General features: G+C 42.6%; 1 protein-coding gene across 1 annotated transcript in view; it reads left to right on the top strand.

Moving 5' to 3' along the window:
• Positions 1-17,623, top strand: part of COL23A1 (collagen type XXIII alpha 1 chain) — a 471,275-nt gene that overhangs the window by 424,106 nt on the left and 29,546 nt on the right. Inside the window, exons 6-11 of the mRNA XM_074292316.1 lie at positions 2,054-2,080; positions 3,345-3,371; positions 4,629-4,655; positions 14,472-14,588; positions 15,166-15,201; positions 15,973-15,999. Coding sequence (XP_074148417.1) covers positions 2,054-2,080; positions 3,345-3,371; positions 4,629-4,655; positions 14,472-14,588; positions 15,166-15,201; positions 15,973-15,999 — 261 coding nt within the window. The remainder of the gene's footprint in view (positions 1-2,053; positions 2,081-3,344; positions 3,372-4,628; positions 4,656-14,471; positions 14,589-15,165; positions 15,202-15,972; positions 16,000-17,623) is intronic.

Raw genomic sequence — 17,623 nt, 5'->3', positions numbered from 1 at the left:
GCTTGAGACATGTTAGGTTAGAGATGCCCGTAGTACATTCCCATAAACAGGTGTAGATGTCCCATAGAAATCTGGAAAATGAGGTTTGAACTTATGAGAGAAGTCAGAGTTTGAAACAGATTTGAGATACACAGATTTAATAGTAAAAACCGAGGGCTGTGGATGCGTTTGCCAGGAAAGAAAAAAGAAAAGCTCCAGGACTAAGCCTTGAGTCGGTAAATTTACAGAGCAGGAAGTTGAGAAGATAATCCAATGAAGGTGACTGAGAATGAGCAATGAGAAGCCTGAAGAACTAGGAGGGAATGATGTCACTAGCAGCAGCCAAGGAAGGAGAAGGCACGCAGGAGGAAAGTGTCCGGCACTGCAGAGAGGTCAAGGTGGAGGAGGACTTAGAAAAGGGCATTGGATTTGGTCATTAGGAGAATATTATAACCTGAGAGAGAGCAACCCTAATCGTGTGATAGGGACAGACATCAGGAGGTAAGAGGTTGCGGAACAATTATGTGGAGGGGAAGTGGAGGCGATATGATGGACAAGACAAAGGGTTTTGCCAAGTCTATTGTGAATTGATCAAGAGAAAAGGAAGCTGAGAATGACAGTGTCAGTGAACCTGGTGACCTCTCAAGTCCACCCTGTCTCTGAAATGGTATGTGGCTATCACGAAGTGACCCAGGCAGAAGAGTTCTTGGGTTCTCCCAAGGGATGGTTGTCTCCTCTGAATATCCCGCAGACAGTGAAATTGCAGCTGTGTCCCTCTTCAGACCAGCCGAAAGTACTTAATAGGCTCCCTAAATGACCAATTTTCAAAATTGCATAGATTTCCTGCATTAAGTTCCTGGGGGCATGGAGCCACCTCCGGAATGGTCACACATCATTTGATGTAATTGGGCAAATTGGCCGTCTCCGCTCCATCGCTTGAGAGAGCCTAAAAGACTGAGCCAAGGAAACCAGCTATTTCCCACTTGACCCTAGAGGAAGGCCACTCCCAGTCGGCCTGGTGAGGATTATCACAGGAGCCACCAGACTATGGGGATGGGAGCCAGCCACCTATCCCATGCTGGACTTGCTGAGCTGAGCAAAACACAGCAGAGAACCCCAAGAAATAAAAGCTATTCCTGACTCTTACTCCATGCTGCTAAAACACTTTTCACCCATTATCTCATTTCAATCTCTCAAAAATCTTTAAAGGGAGGTAAAACAGGGCTTGTTTTTATAAATGAGGAAATTGAGGCTCAAAGGGGAAAAGTGACTTCACACTCATTTCAATTTTTACAAAGCAATTTCTTCATAGCTACCTGGGAGGTAGGACAGCTAAGCTCTCGGCATTTACAGAAGAGGTCAAGAGAAAGTGCTGATTTGCCCGAGAGGTTAGGAGTGAGAGAGGCAGATTGGAGGTCGGTCTCCTAGTTTAATGCTTCTTTACACCGGCTTCCCCCAAGGTCACTGTTAATAAGTGACCGAACAAGAACTTGAACCTCGATCTCCTGCCTCCAGTGATGACCCCTGATTCAAAGGTCAGGCTGTGTGTGTGGACATGTTGCTGGGAAGACTTGGGGAGAGGGTATTAAAATGCATATAGTTCATTTGAATAAAAGGCAATGAGAATGGAAATTTCATCCAGTCAGATTTCATGGTTAGCATAGCCACATTGTGGAGGGACTGTATTTGGATGGCTGCCAGAATCCCTTAAACCAGCGCTTCGGTGCCCGAGAACACCCTAAAGGCAGTCTTGGGGTCAGAGAGATTCAATCTCCATGCCTTCTTGGGGAAGTGCCAAGATCTCCCAAGGGAGCCTTCTCCCTTTCTTAGGGATCTATATCTTGTGTTATCTGGTGTCTTCCCTGCTCTGTTGTTTCCTGGCACAGTCCATGACAAGGAAGATACCAAAAAAAAAAACAAAAAAAAAAACAAAAAAAACCTTATGAAACACGCTCCCAATGCATAAAGCAGTAGGGCCAAGCTTTTGTTTCTTTATTTAAAGAAATCATCCAAAATCAACGAATCCAAACTTTTTCCACTCTTAGTAACATCTGAATTTTCTGTTGTTTTCCAGGGGCCATTGGGTTTGGATGGCAAGCCGGTAAGTATGGGAGAGACAGATTCTAAAAGGTCGTGATGGAAGCTTCCACAGGTTTCCTGTCACTGACCTCACTAAGATGAACTTGAAACAGTGACTGGACATTCTCTGCTAGGCTATGTCCCGCCTTTCTTTAGTAAGAGAGTTGGAGTCATTGTTTTTGAATCTCCTCAATCCTGACTTCCATTATTATTCTAATCTTCTCTTCTTTCTATTTGATGGATCTCAGCTAAAAACAATCCTGGGACAAGTGGCTCTTGCACTACTTTTCTTTTGTGGTTTTGATGATATTACTGTTAATAATAACAATAGCCTACATTTCTATAGCACGTCAGAGGGTTATAAAGCCCTTTGAGGACATTGCCCTGTTTGAGCCATTCCAAATCTGATCATTAGCCAGGAGAACAAAGAACATACTAGAGTCCATGTCCATAGAAACAGGGTGCCCATGAGGACTATGTGCCCTTGGGCAGCCCTTGTGTGGCTCACCTCACTTCCTCCTGAAGTCTGATGAGGAAATCCTGGCCTTCGCACTAACTGGAAAGAAAGGGCTTCCTTAGGGCCTGAAGATGGAATCTGGAGCACATCAAAGTCAGGACACTTTGAGACTCCCTTTAGTCTCTCTGCATCTGCCCTCAGAGATCCCCTTCAACAGACATGAACTTAAAGCACCAGACTTGCAAAAAAACAAAACAACTGCCCATCCATCTGAATTATTTCAAACAGATGGCTAATTGGGTAAAACATGCTCAAACCAAGTCCCTGCTGAGCATGTGCTCTTAGAGATGGTTTACTCTTTCCCTTTGCAAAGATCCTGAATGAAGTTCACAGCACGTGATGCTGTAATTGGAAAAATGCTCTTTTTCCTCTCCCTCTTCAGTTTGGGGGCACTCTGTTGGATAGAGAAAGGAAACAGGTGTGTTCTTGCCAGGGATCCACCACCATGCTCCATTTCTGGGCTTCCAGGGGTGACCAGATGCTTAGATCCCTGGCTGTCCATCATGTACGAGCAAACAGAGGAGGAGATTTGCTTCTGCGCCTGGAATCGAGGCCGCTCTTGTTCTGAGCATGTGGACTGCTTGTTAATTAGTTGCTAAGCCTTGTACTGGCTCTGTTTGGCCTCCAAGGAGCCTGTCCTCTAAACTCATAAATGCCCAAACCAGACAGCAAAAAAAATTTAAAATGCAGGCCAAAAGCTGAAGGGACAAGTGTGTTCTGCCATCCTCACAACTGACAAGGCACTGTCTTATTCTCTCTGTTTCTTTAGGGATTGCCGGGTCCCAAAGGTGAAAAGGTAAGTTGGCACAGGAACAGAAGAATCTGTTGAAATCATGCAAATATGGGGGAAAAGAAAAGTAGAGAGAGGAAAGATACCCTCTTAGAACTTTCTAGGACCCTAAGCCTTTGGAGCTAGAAGGACCCTTAGACTATCCAGTTAAGCATCTTCATTTTTCCAGCCGAGGTATTGGTAAAGGGAAAAATCTTGCCCAGGGTCACACAGCAGCTTTGTTACCAAGATACAGGCCTTCTCGTAATTAGTCCAAGGCTCCCTCTGGCATAAAACATAGCTTATACCAAACTCCTCCCTACTGTGTAGTTCTCAGAAGCAGATATTTTAAAAGATCTGCCCAGATGAAACTATCCTGATATATTGTAGCACCAAATGACACAACATCTTGGACAGTTTGATTAAAGTCATAGGATTTAGGGAATGAGGACTCAGAAATTATCTAATCGCTAAATTCATGAAGGGGTAGTTTGAAAGCCAAGTCTGGAGTCCGGAGAACCTGAGTTCAAATCAAGCCTTAGATACTTCAGTATGACCCTTGGCAACCCATTTAACCTTATTTGCCTCATTTTTCTCATCTGTAAAATGAGCTGGAGAAGGAAATGGCAAACCAATATGACTCTAAATGGAGTCACAAAGAGTCAGACATATGTGAAATAGCAAAACTTCATGAAGGCAGAAAATGATATAAATTTTATACCTCCTCCAATGCCCAGTAGGAGTAGGAACCCAACTCATATTTACTGAATTGAATTTGAAGAATTTTCCCCACTCCTGGGAGAAGAATCTCTGGGGTAGACTTGATGTGATGTAGAAAAAAGAGGACCAGATTTCGGGCCAGAAGTCTGGATTACCTTCTTTGCTCTCCTATCATTAATTTTATGATCTTAAGCAAATCAGTTTCCCCATCTGAACCTCAGTTTCACCATCAGTAAAATAAAGAGGTTTGACAGAAGCAGTAGAGTCGGGCTCAAATAGAAGCAAATCTTTGTGACTACATATTGACGTAGAAAATCACAAATAAACATTATGTTGCACTGTATTTTTCTTTATTTTGTTAGACATTTCCAATTACATTTCAGTCTACTTCAAGCAACACGCAGGTGTTTTACAGGCTACAAAGTTTGATACTTCTAGTCTAGACTATGGGCTGCCTAAGGTCTCTTCCTGCTCCAGATCCCATGATCCTGCTAGGAAATGTGGCTAATGGAAACTCTCCTACCATGGCTGAATACTGACTTTTCATTGTTTTGTGATCCACAGGGAGAACCAGGGGACTTCGGCCCACGGGTAAGCCCCTGTTAAACCATCTCTGATGTGCTTGAAACCCTGGAACAGATGCCTCCTTTATAGGCTAAGCTTAAGTGGCCCGGTGATCTCATCATCACAACCCACAGTGATAACGGTTGTAGACATTTCCAAAAATACTTTAAAGTTTTCCAAAGCACTTTCTATTCATTATCTCAGAATTCTCTTTTCCTGAGAGAGCTTGGCAGCTAATTAGTAGAACCCACCCACCTTGTGGATTTTGATGTGATCAATTAATCAGTCAATGGGCACTTAGTGAGTGCTTACTCTGTGCCAAGTACTATCCTCAATTCTAGGGCTGCAAAAAAAAAAAAAAATTCCCTATCTTTAAGGAATTTACATTTTCTTAGGGAAAACATGTACACATATGAGTAAGCAAAAAATATAGAGACAAAAACATTTGTGGGGAGGTTAGCTACTGTAAAGAGTCATCATGTCCAAGAGAGCTAAAATCGTTGCTAGCAGGGGGAGGGAGGGAGGAGGAATGGTCTTCTTCCCTTCCATCATTTATATCTGACCCAATGGGACCCAGGATCCTTACAAGGCTACCTCCAAATCCAGATACATCCATTGAGGAGTCAATAACCACTTTCCTAAGATCGGGAGGAAAAAATCATACAAAAAAGACAAAGGCATCAGGAACCCAGATAGGCACAAGCTCAAAAAGTCCCTGAATTAGCAGCCACCCAAATGAAGTTTCCAAGATTCTGAAATGGAGAAAGCCTATATTCAATCAATCAATAAGTATTTATTAAATACCTACTATGTACCAGGCACTGTGCTAAGCTCTAGGAATATAAAAAAGAAACAAAAGATGCCTTGAACGAGCCTATAATCGAATGGAATTCCACATTTACTGAAAATTCTCCAAGTAAAATGATGTCTGTCATTCCAAGAGCTAAGGCAAGAGAGCCAGAAGTTGTTTCTTTTAACTGATTCAGCACTACCATCCCAACCCAACTGTCACATACCAGAGGAAGGGCCGGGCTTTGTCTTCATATACCAAGACAAAGTGCTTAAGAACTTATGATCAGAAGTAGTCCCCAAAGCTCCCATGAGAGAGACTTCTGAGCACGTTCCATAGCCTGAATACTACTACGACACCTAACATTTCTATTCTGCTCTAAGAGTTTCAAGGTGTTTTGTATCCAACTACCTCTTTTGAGATTTATCTCCTTTCCTTTTACAGAGAGTACCAGGTAACTATGTAGTTGTTTTTTTTTTTTTAAGTCTATTTAAATAGAACAAATGCAGATTCATTTCCAAGCAATGAATAAATGCTTCTCCTGATCTGTTTTCTAATCTCTGGATGAAGTTTTCCCCAGGAAAAAGAATTCAATCATTTTCATGAGACACATGTTTATAATTGGACAGCAGCTATGTTAAAACGGCTAACAGGAAACCGGGCTTTCCACATTTTCTCAGATGAGGATGCCCAGTTCTGGGTGGCTGTCTATGTGGTTTCCACCCAAAAAAGGCAGATTGGGACATAATGGTGTTGTATTTGTTCACCATTTTTTTAACCACTTGTTTAATTTGTTTTAATCACTTGTTTAATCACTTTCCTGCTGTGCATTTTCTTCAAATAAGTCCTAAGCTAGAAAATTGATAACTCTAATTGTTAGCAATGACATTTTTTAAAAATACTACATAGGATATTCAGGGTCTCCTTTATATATGTCCTCAATCTCCCCAACATATCCATACTGATCTTCAGCCTTAGAACTGCTCCTACAAACTCCATCTTTGACTTCAGCAGAACTCTGATTTGCCTCCCTTGCCCTCTTATTTATATTTTCAGTGTCCTTGTGATTTTGACCATATTCTTTTTCCCCTAATAGAGTTTGTCTTTAGGTCCCATTTTTTTGCCCTTAATCACTGGGAGGGATATATGTTCAATCTCCAACTCCTCAAAGTAGAAATGCAGTGAGTATAGTGAATGTGCTACTTTCTGTTTATTATTCTGCCTTCTGGTTGAATCTTCTAATGCATCCAAGACTAGATTAATCCCTATATTTTGGAAATTTGTAGAGGAATGAATTATAACTAGATCTTACATAACCAGCCTGTCATCCTGACTTTGACACACTCACTTTCATCAGAAGGGCTCTTCCCTGTTGTTTGTTCTTAATCACTAGCAATCGTCAGGTCCCACTGTATCCTTGAAGCCCAAGATTTGAGAGTGGCAAGCATTTCTGGAATTCATATATCATAATGGTAAATAATAACACCAAGCTTCAGTTCCCACTGAAACTGGAAAAATGGAGATACTGAGTTCCAGATTTGAGTCTTCCCAGCCAATGGCAGAGCTAGATTAGCCTTTGTTGATGGGTCTTGAAGTGACCCCTGTAAATAGACAGCACATGAGCAAAAACATATGGAAAGAACAAAGAGAGTCTGCATTTGAATTAAACTGCTTAGTTTCCTTTCTTTTTTCCAAAACAACAGCATATAAAAGCTTCTTTCAATGCTCAGCCCCCTGCTGTCTTCCAAACTCTGGGGGCCAGTGCCTGTGCCTTCTGGCCCCATGACCCTGTGCCCATGGGGTCAGCTGGGCCACAATTGCACAGGATGTGTGCAGTGCTGGGAGGGTCCTGCCAGGGGCTTCTCATTCCTGCAGTTTTCACAGCCACAGTCAGATCTAGAGTCAAAGGATATCAGAGCTGGAAGGAAAAATTAAGGTTATTTAGGCTAGCCCCAAGCTCAGATATCCCAGTAAGTGGTCAGTCCTTCTCTTCTGCTTAACGACTTCTAGAGATAGAGTACAAAGGACCTCACCCTTCCGGACAGCTTTGAGAGTTAGGAAATCTTTCCTTATATTGTGAGCTAATATCTGCCTCCCTGTGACTATTATTATTGCCCAATGAGACTGAGCAGAACTAGCCTAATCATTCACCTCCAGGACAGTCCTTCAGAGTGTTAAAAACAGTGCTCAAAAATATTCTTTTCTCCACTTCTCTTGTCCAGGCTATGTATTTCTAGCTGCCAGGACCTTCCCCTTCTTGGCTCTATTCCATTTACTCTGTATCTCTCATATTCTCCCCCAATTAGAAAGTAAACCTTAAGGGCAGGAGCAGCTTCTGCTATGTTCCATAAATGCTTGTTACATGGCATTCTTTCAAGTCCCTTCCAGTCACCCTCTTCCAGCAGGTCTCAGTTTGTCCTTCTAAAAATGGGATGACCCAAAGTGGACAGAGGTGGATTGTGGTCAGGACATAAATGAGATAACCTCCTTCCTCATTCTGGTCTGCGCATTGGCTAGGGATAGAACTCCATTTTCATTCAGATAGGGACCTTCCAGTGTGGGAACTTTCTCTACTAAGGCAGGTTGGAACCTCCTCTTCAACTTAGGAAGTTGCCCAGGACACTGAGAATTTAAGCACTTTTGCCAAGTCTGGATATATCAGAGGCAGGATTTGAATTTGAATCAACCTGGGTCCACGGCCAGCCTCTTATCCGCTATCCTCTTCTATCTCTTAGTTATATATCTGAATATCAACCAAACTTTCTATTAATATAGCCTAAAGGGCTGGCATTAGGAAGACTCACTCCATTTATTGAATTCAAATCTGCTCTCAGACACTTCCTAGCTGTGTGACCCTGAGCAAGTCATTTAACTCAGTTTGCCTCAGTTTTCTCATGTGTAAAGTAAACTGGAGAAAGAAAAGGCAAATTGCTCCAGTATCTCTGCCAAGAGAATCTCAAATTAGGAAGAGTCAAATACCACTGAATAATAACAAAATTGTGAGATAAAGTCCAAAAGGCAGATGGGAGCCATACTCTGCAGGATATTGAATTTCAGGATAAGACTTTATACTTGATTCAGAAGCATTAGGGAGGCATCAAGGTTTTTGAAAAGTGTTAGGATATTAGAATTACTACAGCAGTTACATAATGGGCAGATTTATAAAAGGGAAAAGAAAGGTAAAGAGAAGGATTAGTTGGCAGCAGTGGAAATTTAAAGGAAGAGAAACAAAAGATATTGTAAAAGTAGAAATGCAAACAATATATTCTTGCCTTGGGACAATTAAGAGATGCAGAGGCTAGAACACGGCCTGGAATCAGGAAGACTTACATATATATATGAATACATACATATATGTGTGAATTTGAATTTTGAACTGAATTTTTAAAGAAACAAAGGATTGGGTATAAGCAGAGGTGAAGTGAGGGATCATTCCAGGCAGGATAAGGAGTTGGGAAATAATACAGTCAATGAAAAGACACAGAGGTAAGAAATGGAGAGATGTGTGAGAAAGAAGGCTAGATTAAAGCATGGAAAGGGAGTAATGTATAGAAATAGTGACCAAACCAATTGGGGATGAAAAGAACTTTAAAAGTCAAACAGATAAGTTTACATCTGATATTAAAGACAACAGGACATCATTGGAGTGTGTTGAATAGGAAATAATTGTGATCAGACCTGTGTTTTAGGCAAACAATTTACTGCCAGGAAAAGAGTATGGCAGATATTAGGTGTAGACCAACATCTTATACCATGTAACAAGATAAGATAAATCACTTTACTCCTAGGAAAAGTGGAAAACGATATGGCAGAAACCAGGTATAGACCAACACCTTACACCGTATAACAAAATAAGGGAAATGACTTTAGCTAATGTGGAGAAGATAAGTTGGAGTAGAGACTAATTAGGAAGCAATTTCTCTAGTCTAGAAAAGAGGTGATAAGGGCCTGAACCAGAGAGGTGACTTTAGGAGTGCCAAAAGGAATGTATATGAGGGATGTTGGAGATGGAGAATTGACAAGATCTTTTAACTGATTGAATATGGGGTGTTTTGTGATAGTGAGGATAACATTAAGGATGTAAATCTGAGTGCCTGGAAGGATGGTGATTCCCTCAACAGAAGTAGCGAAGTTCTAAAGAAGGGTGAGTTTGTAGAGAAAGGTAAAAAGTTCTATTTTGGACAGAGTTTTGGATAACTAAAGGACACCCAGTTTGAATTGTCCAATAAGTATCTGGTTGTGAAGTCCTAGAGCTCAGGAGAGACATTAAGGCTAGATAAGCAAATTTGGGAACAATCTGCACAGAGCTGATCATTAAAACCAAGGGGGCTGACAAAGTCATCAAGTGAAAGAGTATAGAGACAGAAGAGAATGGGACCCAGGACAGAACGTTGGGGTATACCTCTGATTAGAAGACATGATAGAGATGATTACCCATCAAAAGAGACAGAGAAGCAGAGTAGCATTATCCCCATTTTATAGATGAGAAAAATGAGACTCAAAAAATTGTCCTTTTCCCAGAGACATTATAGCTAAGAAATGTCAGATTTTTCTGGAGACATAGCTAAGAAGTGTCAAAGCTAGGCCTAATTACAACTACATCTCTTTTTTTCTTATTTTATGCTGCCTCTGAAGCATCTCTGTCTTCTGCTTTCATCCTTCTTCATATTCTGCAGAACAGCACCTAAAGGTCCCTTCCCCACACATGCTAATGCCAGCAGGTACTTGCCTGAAGGTAGAACTAAGTCCATAGGCCCCTAACAGGAGGCAATATTCAAGTCACAATTTAGTTACACCAAGAATTTCTGGAGATTCTTTGTACCCCCATCCCCTGATGTACCTATAAAAAAAAGCATCTGTAAGAACCTTGCCTGAATTCCCCACCAGCTCCTCCCTCACACCTCACCCTGGGTCTTTCTCAACTTTGGGCCTGCTTCACTTCACTGTTCCAAGTAGATTGAAATTTTCTTGAGGTCAGGAGCATTTTCATTTCTTCCTATCTCCAACACCTAACAAATTGTCTTACACATAGTAAGCACTTAATAAATGAGTGTTGATTGACTGATTACTTGATCATCTGAACAGATCCTCTGGTACAGAATACCAGTCTCTCCCCAGAGTAAATTCACTTGCTGAGGGCCCTGGGCAGTGAGTGGCATTTTTAGTTAAGAAATAAAGGTCTTCTTTCTATGTGGACATAAATGTTTTATGAAACCCCCTCTGGGTCCTTCCTGGCAAAGCAAGGACTCAAACAGCCCTGCTTCCCTCCTGAAGGCCCCATCTATCCCAGTGTCCCCCTAGGGGGACACGGCTGTGCCAGGACAAATGAAATGAGGTTTTCCCCCAACAAACATAGGAGTGAGAGGAAAGGGCCCCACCTTGGCTTCTGAGTAAACAAGGTTTTTTCTGAGCATACTGAATGTCAGTCATCTGAGCCAAGGTTCATTCCACAACCAAGCTGGTGGGATTTCTCAGAGGCCAGAGGAGAGGCTTTCTGTTTGTTTTCACTTCTACAGTGAGGGAAAAATTCATTTATTTTCTCTCTAGTGGAGCCAAAGAATTGATTTTCCAAGTGGGGGACCCTTCTAGGACCCCTTCCTGTGTTACACTAAACAAAAGATATCTCCTGGAGAAGCCTGTTCCAGCTTCACCCACCACTTAGCCTTAAATCTAAATCCTAGGAGTTAAATGTATGGAACTGCTGTTCTTGGATTCCTCCCTATTTCTCTTCACTTCCTGCTCTGTGACCCATGAAATAACTCTGTGGTTTTATAAATTACCCTCCTGTACTCCGGACTCCCTGACCTTTCTGACTGTCCACCCTGTTCTTCTGACCAGATGGTCTTTCCCCACCTCGGTCATGGATTTCTCTCTAGAGAGCAGAACGCGTTTAATCGCCGTGTCCTGAAGGTAGCTGTGGAGTGAGTGTGGGGAACCTGCTGCCTCTCGTGTGCTGTTCCTGCCTTTCTGATTGCTCCCCTAACTCAGCCAAACCTCCATTAACCAGAGAGCTTGAGGAGCGGGGTGTTCTGGGGGCTACAGGGGAAAACAAAAACCCCTTTTCACTTGAGCCTTCTTTCCTCCATCTAATTCTAGAATGTCTTAGAAAGCCATTTACTAAGAAGATTATAATTCTGGATCTGTGATTTCATCAGTCATGGGCGTGAAGAATTCTCATGCAGGGCAGAACTTCTCCTACAACTTAGGGTCTGAGAAGACTTGTCCAGAGTCACATATAAGTAAGAGGCGTGACTTGAACCCAGGTCTTCCTGGCTTGAGAATAGCTCTTTGTCTACTATAACTCTGTGTCTCAAAAGGAATAAAGTCTGAGTAGTATAATGGAATCATTCTCAGATAACCAGGTTCTTTTATCATCTTGAATTTATCACCCCATTCCATTTAAATCAAGCATTTTGGTTCTTATGTTCAAGAATCTGGGGAAAAATTATTCCTGTAACTATAGAACTAAAGCACTTTTCTTACAACCCTGTGAGGTAGGCAGTATAATCACATTTTACAGAGGAGGGGACAGGCACAAAGGATGTCTTGCCTGGAGTCATTTATCTCTCCTAAGTGGAAAAGCCAAGCATGCTCTTCTCTCCCAAGCCAGGCACCTTTCGTTATCCTTGTCTGGCCCCATAGAACCAGGTTATATGTAATGTCACTGGCCCTAGAACTGGAATGGAACATAAAGGTCAGTGAGTTCAATCCCCTTTGCTTATTTTAGAGATAGGGAAACAAGACACAGAGAGAAGGAACTTTAGGCAAGTTCAAAAAATAAATAATAAACATCCATAATTCCAGCAAGGCCCTCGGACTCCAAATCCCACACTCCATGGGGATGGGACATTGGAAGGAACACACTGATGCAAGGACAGCCCTTTGTCCTGTCTCCTCTCTCAGCTTCAGTTTGTCTCTTGCAAAATGAAGAGCTGCAACAGAGAGAGAAACTATGCTGTCTTCCAGTTCTAATTCCAGTGGACCCATATTTTCATATAGCTCTACATTTGGAAACCTAGAAATCCCAGTGTAAAGGAAAGATCATATCTGGCACTCAGGAAATGAGAGTGTAAGTCCTGGCTTTACCATTTATTCCTTCTGTGATCTCAGGCAAGGGACCCCCCCAACTCAGTTATAAAAACTCCTATTATATAGTATATAAAAACTCATATTATAAAATAAAGAGGTAAGATGGGATTTTTTATTAATAGTATTTTGTTTTTCCAAATGCATACAAAGATAGTTTTCAACATTCACCTTTGCAAAATCTTGTGTTCCAAATTTTTCTCCCTCTTCTTCTCTCCACTTCTGCCCCCTCCATGTCCCCAAGACAGCAAGTAATCATGTGCAGTTAAGATGACACTCCTAAAGTTCCCTTGCCACTTCTAGTCCTATGGTTCTCAAGGTCTGAGAAAGTCACTGACTTCAGTATCCTTTCTTATAGTTCCCAAGCACAGTCCTTGGGGTGAGGATCAGAGAGGGAGCAAGGGAAAGATAGAGCCACTCAGAGAACCACGAGTTGTGCTCAGTCAGTTCTGGTTAATTGAAGTTTGGCTGCCACACTGGGTTTTGCACCCTGCCTGTTGCATGAAAAAGGAACCCTTCCCATCCTTGCACCACCTGGAAAAAATGGCAGGATTTGTCAAATAGTCCCCATGGTGAGGACCAAACAGCAGGAGACAAACTGAGAATTTTCCAGTTTAAACACATTTAATTTTACTACTGCAGCATCATTCAGACTCAGATCACTTGATGATCAGATGATAATAGCAGAAACCCCCATTTCACACAAGCCTCTAGAGGGCTCTGCCCATAGCCAACATCCCAGGCTATCCAGTGCTAAGCCATGAAGGAAAATGATGTCTACATTGCTCATCCGTCTGTCTGAAAGGCCCAAAGGTTTGACTCTGTATCTGGGCCTTATCTATTTTTATTGCCCTCCTTTTAAGGCCCTGGATGTCAGACTTATTCTGCAAACTGTAGCATCATCAGACAGATACTGCCAGGCCTCTCTGTATGGAAATATGTATGTTTCCCCATCAGATCTTAATTGCAGTCTCCACCTAGGAAACGCCTCATTGCCCAGCAATGGGCCTTCCTCCTGGAAGGCAGAGGGAACCAGCAGTTTGCCTTCCTCAGACGAAGAATATCCAGCAGTGCTGCTGACTCCCAGGAGCCATCAGGAGGCTAGGGACAGAAGAGGCTCTTTTATAAGGCTTCTTTTAGAAGACCTGGAAACAAGACTTTAGGGACAACACATATAGTGAAAGAAAAGCACTGCCTTTGAATCAATGGTCCTAAGTTCAAATCCTGCATCTTTGCCTACTTTTGTGATCTTAGAAAGTCATGATTTTCCGTGGATCTGTGTGGACTTCAGTTTCCTCATCTAAATAACGAAATGTTTGGATCACACAACCTCTGAGATCTTTTTCTAGCTTTATGATTCTATGATCTATTCATATGATTAAGCTCTAGCTAATGTTATATAGCAATCATCTCTTGCTTCCCCAAAGGCTTTTTATTCCTTCACTGAGCCTGGCAGTTCTCTCAGAGCATTCTCCTCTCGACCTGATTTTTGCTTCCTGTGCCTTCCTTTGCATGTTCCCGATCCTTTTGTCCCAATATCTCAATGTCATTGGAGATTCTAAGGATCCTATCAGGATCTCCTAGTCAGGGGCATCTGTCCTGGCAAACGGTGCTATCTCGTGAGTGGTTTTGTTTCAACAGGGAAATCTGGGAGAAAAGGGGCCATTGTTTCTTCTTCCCTAAGATTCCTTCATCCAGATGGAGAGGGTTCAGAAAATAGCCTGCATCGTTTGTTCATTGTGCCTCCATGTCCAAAAACCTCCTTCCTTTGGAAGGAGTCTCCTCTCCTTCCCCCAATTAGCCTCCAAGGCACTCCTGAGCCCCATCCAACAGGGGAAATGTAGGTGGATGCTCCAGATGGGTGATGGATGAGTACCCACATTCCCAACTGGACCTGACATGTGCTCGCTGCTGTCCTCTCAGTGCACCTCTACACACTTGTAATGAGAAATATGAATGTCTTGCAGGGAGATCGAGGTCAAGATGGAGCTGCTGGTCCACCCGGGCCCCCAGGTCCCCCTGGAGCCAGAGGGCCCCCTGGAGATACAGGAAAAGATGGTCCTCGAGGGCCACAAGGGCAGGATGTAAGAGAAAAGCTGAAACATAACTGGAATTCAATTCCCAATCTCAACCCTAACCTGAAATCCAATTCTAACCTGTATTCAATCCCTAAACCTAACCTTCTCCCTAATCTGAACTATCCCAAACTTTAACCCTAATCTTAAACCCAATGCCTATTCCCAAACTTAATTTTGCCCCAGTTCCAATCCTGAACCTGCGCCTTCAATAGTGCAGAAACAACTGAGCCCAGCATCTGATTAGCAAGACTCTGGTATGAAGGGGTCAGAGAATTGCTGCCCTTTGTGGCTGCCTCCCAGACGAGCTCTTCCCCCAGTCGTGTGAATCAACTTAGAATCAATTATTGCTAGTACAGCTCTGATTCTAACATTTGCCTTACAGACTCCTTCTGGCATCCCCCGCCTCTGCAGCAGGCTCGGCAGGGCTCCCCCTCAGTAAATACGAGGAGTTGGGGGAGGAACTTGAGGGATTAGCTTGATGACTTCTGTCCTGAGCAAGGGGAGAGCCGCTCTGTTCTGACACTGTCATTGGGCCAGGAACATTGGCAAGTTAACATATTTTGTAAACCTTGTGTCTCCTCAGGGTCTGAAAGGAGAGCCAGGACCAGGAGGTGTGATGGTCAGTACCGAGAAGCTGGCACTTCAGGGGGCTTTGCCCATGTTTTGTGACTCAAAACCGAAAGCAAAAGATTGTGCATGCTGGCTTAGAGAGGGTTCAGTGGTCAGAGAGCAGCATCCTGGAGTGGAGGGGAATTGTGTGTGTGTGTGTGGTGTGGAGATACATGAGAATGACTGGTAGCAAGGGCTTCCAGGACCTTATGGGCCCTGAGCATCTTGCCTGACACATGACACCAACTGACCTTGTGTATCAGTACCCAGATAATTTTTAAAACATCCCAAATGTCTGATAAGAATACTTCCCCCAACCCTCTTCCTGGGGCTGGACACCTGTTCTGGACACCCCTACTTCCACCTTGCCACCATAAGGACTCTCCTCTCAAACGGGCACTGCTCCCTAGCTTCCCTAACTCCACATACTATGCATGTACCTCCAGCTGGGACCAGCATCAGACATGCTATGGCTCCCTAGGACCACATGGTGTATATCTCTGACTTCCCCACTGCCCATTGCCTTCAGATGCCCATTCTTTCATCTTTATTTATTTTTCCCTTATTCAGAAAATTCCTTCTCCCAATCCCACCCCAGTGCTAGATACTATCTCAGAAATGTTGGCAGTGCACACCCTAACCCTCCTGACCTCCTGCTAAATGAGACTTCTGCCCACTACAGCACTGGCAGGCTTACTGCGGTATGTCCCCTTTCTTCTGTCCCCTAAAGTGCCTTCCTAGCAGGACTAATCTAACTACAGTCACTTTTTTCCTATTACAGGGCCCAAAAGGACCACCGGGGCTCAAGGTAAGAGCGGACTCACTCACTAGTCAGTCTTGCTGTTACAAATCAAAGCCATGTTTCCATCTGAACAAAGCATTCTTAAACTGTAGCCCATCAACCACCAAGGGCTCCATGGAGAGATTACAGGGAGTCTATGGACTTGGCTGTGAAAAAATCTTTCTTTATATCTAACTTCTAACTGAAATTTAGCGTTTCCTTCCATTGTGGATTCTATACATAATCCTGAATATATGTAAATGTACATTTATATACAAAGGTACAAATATATATACAATATATATGTGTATGCATTTGTGTGTTTATACACACACAGATATTCTGAGGAGTATATAGTAGGAGTATATAGGCTTTCCTAGATTGTCAAAAGACTTTCTGGCAGAAAAAAAAGTTTAATAACCTCTATTCTAAACCTCCTTGGTTGACATGTTAGGATTTTCAGTTTGAAATACAAGCATTTGGTAAAAATATCTATTTCTTTCCTAAATCAATTTGCTTCGTATTTGCATTCATTTTAATTTAGTTGGATAAGCCATGTTTCACTGTGGAAATGTGAACAAAATGACATCATTCATTAATTTAACAAACATGGATGCACTTTGTAGAGCATGTATACTACACAGAGGCAGCCAGATGATACAATAAGTAGAGTGATGGACCAGGAGTCACAAACACTCGAACTCAAATTTGGCCTGAAAACTTACTAGTTGTGTGATGCTGGATACATAACTTAACTGCTCTTTAATTCAGTCTCCTCATCTTAAAATGGAGATAATAATAGCACCCACTTCCCAAGGTTGTTTTAAGGATAAAAAGAAATATTTGCAAAGTGTTTTATGAACCTTAAAGCTCTATATAAATGCTATTATTATTAATAATTATGTAAGGCCCAAAGCTAGACACTGAGAAGGAAACAAAGAATGAAGGAAACACAACTCCTGCCCTCCATCCCACCAGCATACCTTTCCTAGCACAAAGTGGGAGTTTAATAAATGATAGTAATTTGATTGCTATGACATGGCCATATATAGCAGTGATGCAAACTTGAGTGTGTTAAATACATGAGGGAGACATGAACAGCACTGTGGGCATCCAAAGGAGAGAGGTATTTTTAGCTTCCTAGGGATGGTTGATGGAGGTAACATTTGAGCTAAGCTTTGAAAGACACATAGAGGGGCGGCTAGGTGGCGCAGTGGATAGAGCATCAGCCCTGAAGTCAGGAGGACCTGAGTTCAAATCTGGCCTCAGACACTTAACACTTCCTGGCTGTGTGACCCTGGGCAAGTCACTTAACCCCAATTGCCTCGACAAAAAAAGGGGGAGGAAAGAAAAAGAAAGAAGGAAAGACACATAAGATTTCCCAGAATCACAAAATCTCAGAATTTAAAAAAGACTGGCAATACAGCCTCTGCCTGTGACTCTGCTGCATCTCCTACAAAAGGAAAGCCAATTTCACTTAAGGATCAAGTACAAAAGAAAGGCATCTGGTCAAAGGACCTAAATATAATTCCTGTCTCTGTCAGCCATTCCCCTAGGTGGCTTTGGGCACTGAACCTGTTCTTGGCCCTCATTTTCTTCATATGTAAAGGGGATTGGGGGAAGGGATTGGATGGCATCTAAGATCCTATGT

Source organism: Sminthopsis crassicaudata, chromosome 2, assembly GCF_048593235.1.
Source record: "Sminthopsis crassicaudata isolate SCR6 chromosome 2, ASM4859323v1, whole genome shotgun sequence".
In the NCBI taxonomy this organism is placed as follows: Eukaryota; Metazoa; Chordata; class Mammalia; order Dasyuromorphia; family Dasyuridae; genus Sminthopsis; species Sminthopsis crassicaudata.
This window is presented reverse-complemented; position numbering and strand designations above follow the sequence as displayed.